Consider the following 6,000-nt stretch of genomic DNA (forward strand, 5'->3'; position numbering starts at 1 on the left):
AACAATTTTTGTTGACGTTTTTTTTATGCATACATTCTCAAGTAATTGAAACATTCGAAACACATATGGAGTTACATGTAAGTAGAGGGATTTTGATGAACCTTTTATAGTATAGTTTACAAACATTGACTACGATCCATGACGTCATCACGCCCTCGAGTTCCCCTGTTGTCGGGGGTGTGACATAGACCAAGCAAGCCTATGCTGTCCCTTAGAGTTATCATCGTAAAGGCCTGAAAAATCTTAACACGATTGGCCAATCTTTTCTCTTAAGCCAATAATAACTAAGGGGGTGTTTGGCTGAGCTTATTTTTTTTGCTTCTTGCTTTTTGAAGAGGCAAAATGTCTAAAATGTCCCTCCAAAAAACAAAAAAGCTTCAATTTGGTGCTTTTTATGTGCTTTTGGAGGGGCATTTTGAACATTTTGCCCCTCTAAAAAGCAAAAAGCAAAAAAAATAAGCTCAGCCAAACACCCTCTAACTAATAGTTATAGGGTCCAACAGTGAAGTCCAATACCCATTATGTTTAACCCACTATATAAACTGTTGTATGCCACTTGTTAGGAAAGTCGTGTTGATAGTGTTAAGCGGTGGCGGACATACATGGTGCCCAGGGAAAGCCCGAGCCACCCCTCAACTTTACTGGCAAATTGTAAATGTTATTTTATTTTCTTCATCGGTTTAGTATCGGGATATAGGGGTGTTCAAAACTATCCGAATCCGAACCCGTATCCGAATTCGTATCCGAATTATCCAACTATCCGTATCCGAACTATCTGAATTTTCGGATATCCGAAATTCGGTTTCGGATAGCAGTTTTCAAATTTTTCAGATATCTGAAATATCCGGTATTTTAGTTTTAATATATTTTTAATTTATTTTATATGTTTGGTTGTTGTATGTTTAGTTTGTTGGATTTAGAAACTTGTTATTTGGTTGTTGTATGTTTGATTTGTTGGATTTGAAAACTTAATTCTTAAAATGATGTATGGTTTTTATTATTAAAACAAGTTTCTTTTTATATTTTACTTCTTTTTCGGATATTCGGATATCCGAAATTTCGGATATCCGAAGTTTCGGATTCAGATAGTGATTTTCGCTATCCGAATATCCGAAGTTTCGGTTTTGTGGTCCAGCCGTCGGTTGTGGTGGTCAACTGGTGGTGGTTATTGTGGCGTGGTGTAGTGGTGGTTAACTGGTGGTAGATGAAAAACTATGGTGGTTGACCTTTGGGGTCATGCCCTAGATACAAGCAAGTCTTTTTCTCAGACATGAAATCAAAATTATTGTGGTGGTTTTTTGCAATGGTTATTGACTTATTGTTATGGGTAGAGACAACCGAAAAAGATGTATCTTGCGGTGATGATGGTGGTGTATAGGTGTATAGAGAGAGAAAGAAGACAGTATAAAAATATACAGAGAAGAAAGAGAATTTGATTAAAAGAAAATAAAAAATAAGGAAAACAACGAAGTTACTAATTTCCCCCTGACTTAACGGACAAAAATACGGAGTTAGCAAAAACTAAAAAGTACTAAAATTAAAAGGTTTAAAAAATTGAAGAAGTCATTTGTAATAAATTCAAAAACGGTACTAAAGTTACGTAATTGGGCGAACCACATGTACCAAAATGACACTTAACTCTTCTAATTTTAATTGTTGTGTATTTCATTATAGTTTATATTTTATTCATTATACAATTAGAGGATTTGAAATTTGAAAAATGAAACCACATTCTAAACTTGGAAGCTCGTGTTGGTTATATATAATGGTCGATATTTAGTACTTGTTTAAGGCATTCGAAATCTCAAAAACCACCTTGATAATCAACAATGCTCTTGTATCACCTAACTCAGTGTAATCAGCTACCGGCAGATCATGTTGAATTGAAACAAACATTTCAAATCATGTATGACCAACAACCAGATTAGAATGGAGGAAGTGCACGCTTGCATTATCACCACCTATCGGTCACTGCCCCGTCTGCCGTAGACATCACGCATTCGTCATTGCTATTGCTATACGCCATAAAATGATAAAAACAAGGGGCAATTTTATATATACTCCTACAAACTTGAAAAATATCATATATATACAAATGTAAAACTGAAAATATCATATCTACTCTTAAAAGTAGGTAAAATATCACATTTACCCATTTCATTAAAATAATTTAGGAAATGACAAATTTACCGATATACCTTTAAATTTTAATCACTTTACTCTTATTTTTCAACTTTGATTTCACCATACACACAATTAAGATGGATTCAGTACCATTTTTTTAAAATATTACATCGTCTTCTAAGCATAGATCATAATCAAATCTCTTTGCTTTCTAAAACCAAGGCTAAGTTAGAGATTGAGATATTGCTCCCAAACTTTACTATACAACCATTGTGTATTTTTGCTTACCATTGCTCCCAAACTTTACTATACAACCATTGTGTATTTTTGCTAACCATTGCTTACCATGGGTATATGATATTTTAAAGTTTGGTCGGGTATATATGATATTTAGAAGATGTGCGCGGGGGGGGGGGGGGGGGGGTATTAGGCATATAATATGAAGCCTAAAAACATATATAACTTGTAAACCGGTATGTACCTGCACCCATTTAACTTGTTACTTAAAACTATTTTGGCCTTTCGGCTTACACAGTTACACTAAAAACATTTATAACTCAACTCTATACCCATATAACTACCAAGTACCAACTAGTTTGGGCTTTCAGGGTATATTATGCTAAAACCAACACCAACTTAATATTTTCACCTTGTCTTTCTCAATGCCAAGCAGATGCTGATACAAGACTCCTCTCTTTCCATCCCAACAACAAAGCTCCATCTTTCTCCACCAAACTATAATGCTCCGAGTAACACCTTAGCAAATCCCGAATAACTGAATTCACATACGCGCTCAACGGATACTGCTTAAACCCCGCCATGGTAAACCGAGACCTCCATTTCCTAAAAAGCTCGTGTCTTTCGACACGTTCTGTACCCTCACACGCTATAATATTCACCATATCCCGAGCCAAACAATGTTGTTCCACGTTTATTCGTTCTTTGTTATCGCGTGCTAAAATCGCATCGATTGACTCAAACATTGCGGAGTAATAATCCAAAGCTTCCAAGAACCTTGGAACGAAAGCGGCTGTGTTCGTGTTTGATTCTTGTTCGATTATCGTAACCACTTTCGGTGAAAGCGACTTCACCATTCGCAAGCGTTCGTCACGTGGGTTGTTCACGTCAACGCTTTCGTCTGGCATGTGGTGAAGTTGAAGCGGAAAGTTAACCGCTAACGCTTCACCGGGCCTCACATCGAGCATTTCGGTTGTCACGAACGGAGCATAAACCGAAAGCGGGTGAAACTCGATAGGAATCTTAAACTTTTGTGAAACCGATTCTAACCGCTTTCCAACTAACTCCAAACCGTCTCCACGAGCGTATTTTGAAACCGGATCATCGATTCCTGTTATACGAACGTGTGGTGGCCCCCCAGGCCGAGCAGCGAGTGCTTGTAACAAAGTCATCCATTGTGTCCCTTGAGCTATTTGAAAGTCTATGATGTGGATTCGGTTTTCGGTTCTACAAGCTTCGGCTATTGCACCGTTTGCGGCTAAGTAACCGAACTTCAAATATGGGCATATTTCGTATAAGATATGCATGTAAGAAAGTAAATCTTTCCCTTGTGGCTCACGGCATCTTAACGCTCGGTAAATATTATTACCCGATGACTCCCGTCTAGCCACCAACCCTTCCACCATATACGCGCCGAGCCTCTGGATCGGGTCACCACTAATATTAACCATAGCTCGTGCGTATTCCACTAAAGTTTCAAACTCGTTGATCTTGTTTGAGGCTAGAGCACTTGCACATCTAATAAGCAACTGCTTTAGATTATTATTGTTATTGTTACCACTACCAGACAGACTGTATCTTGGGCTATATACAGTCTGGGGGTGGTGGGCCACGTTTGAACTAGTGGGTTCATGGGCCCACCTGGTTTGACTTTGAGCCATGGGTGAGTTCATTGGCACAGACGGTCCCTCGTCCTGAGCCATAGGAGTTGTTTCTATATCGTGAAGAGCGGTTTTCATGTAACGAGTACCGCTCGATTGGTTAAACGAGGTACAATCTTCAAAGGAAGGACTAGCACCTGAGCTAAATATGGAAAGAGGGCAGTTGGGGGAGGCTTGTGGTTCAAAGTTTTGTGATTCGGTTGGTGTCGTGGGGTTCGCCGGGACTTTTGGGTTTGAAGGGGAGTAAGATGAGCGTTGACTGGTCAATCTGTAACCATGAAACTTATCTGAGTCCATGCTATCAAATAATCATCAAATGTTGTACATCATGTTGAACCAATTAAGGTTGGTTTTGTGATTATTTGGTGAAAAAAAATAGGGAAGCCTGCAATATATAAATACAACCATAAGTTCCTAATTCATGTAAAAAAGAAAAAAAAAAGATAATCAAACACCCAAAATATCATGAAAGATTGGCAAATAACTAAACTTATTGATCTACTATATAAAAAAATGCAAAGTCACAAGTTCAAACCTTGCATCAAACCTTTTATTTTTTGCTGTTCAAAAGAAAGATTAGTCTACTATAAATCTGAGTTAAGTCATTAACAAACATATGAGGAAATCTTTGTCTGATATACATATAATAAATTAAGGTTGTTTGGTTTGGACATGATCAAATCGTTTTTTAATAAATTCAACCCACCAACCAAATAGTCAATAAAAATAAACTCTTTGACTCGATTTATTAATTAAAGTAAATTACAAACGTGCTTCCCGGAGAAAAAAAAAACACAATTTTCTTCTCTTGAGCATTTCAACAAACACGTTATATGCATATCATATGATCATATCTTTACCTTCAATCCTTTAAGAATTCGATATCGAAATATAATCAAACAAAAGGTTCTTCTTTTTATGCATTTCATTTCAACAAACAGATAATATACATATCATCAACCAAAAAAATGATAATAATAACAATAATACTAATAAAAAAAACTATATAGAATGAAAGTTGATGCGCGTAGTACCTTAAACAAGACGAAAGATTAGTTCTGAGCTTGTAATGAACAGATGGTTCTCGTTTGTGGATTGTATTTATATAATAATATATATATGTTTAGGATTACAAATGAGAATTGAGAATTTTAGAAGACGAAACCGATGAATTAAGGTTTGACAAAACAGGCGGCTGGGGAATTTATAAGCCAAGCTGGGGGATAACGGAAGCTAACGGAACCGTGAGACAGGTAGACACGTGAGCTAACGGTGGTTGAACGGACCGCCGACCATTACACTAAAGTACATGGGAGAACATTCTTGGCTCTCTCTAGTTTCATACTTCTGTTGATATGTCTTGTACTTTAACCACGCTTTCAGGATGAGGAGTGTCGTACACGCTCCCGTAAATCTTTACGAGGAAGGTCCCAACATGTGATCACCATTACGTTGGCGAGGCATGTTTTACTAATCATGTTTCTTTTTTTTTGAAAAAACACGTTAAAAGTTGTTATTATAGTTCTACAAAAAGTCATTACTTTTGAAAATCTTTTTATTAAAAAGAAGAGTGACAAACAAACGCTTTTTAATTTTTAGAACAACAATAATATTAGCGTATTTTTAAAAAAATAAAAAGGTATGGTATAAAGTTAAAATAAACGTTGTCAAAAATACACACTTTATGCAAATAAGAAAAATAAGTATGTTAGTCTTTTCTTTTTCAGAACGACAAGTCTAAATGTTTTTCTAAATTATTATGTTTTTATTGAGAACGATGGAATTTGAATACTCGAAAGGGGAAATATTTTCCCAACACTTTAGAAATATGAGGCAAAAACCAAAATCCCTTTCTATACGAACATTATACAATTACGTTTAATTGTTTATATAGTAGAAGATAGTATATTTCCAACCGTTATATAATATTATATTTTAACGGTCTAATTTCTATTATATTTATACAATTATGTTTTAT

General features: G+C 36.0%; 1 protein-coding gene across 1 annotated transcript; it reads right to left on the reverse strand.

The window, feature by feature from the left end:
* Window positions 1–2,606: 2,606 nt before the first annotated feature.
* LOC143541254 (chitin-inducible gibberellin-responsive protein 1-like) lies at window positions 2,607–4,387 on the reverse strand. The gene has a single exon (XM_077034130.1). The coding sequence runs from the start codon at window positions 4,317–4,319 to the stop codon at window positions 2,784–2,786; it is 1,536 nt and encodes a 511-aa protein (XP_076890245.1). The 5' UTR covers window positions 4,320–4,387; the 3' UTR covers window positions 2,607–2,783.
* Window positions 4,388–6,000: the final 1,613 nt, after the last annotated feature.

This window comes from Bidens hawaiensis, unplaced genomic scaffold (genome assembly GCF_021521415.1).
Source record: "Bidens hawaiensis isolate Kalapana, Puna unplaced genomic scaffold, B.hawaiensis_p1.1 tig00012479_1, whole genome shotgun sequence".
NCBI lineage: Eukaryota > Viridiplantae > Streptophyta > Magnoliopsida > Asterales > Asteraceae > Bidens > Bidens hawaiensis.

Bases quoted from the DNA above. Each gene is read 5' to 3' on its own strand.
- LOC143541254 (XM_077034130.1), bottom strand. From the start codon at position 4,319: ATGGACTCAGATAAGTTTCATGGTTACAGATTGACCAGTCAACGCTCA.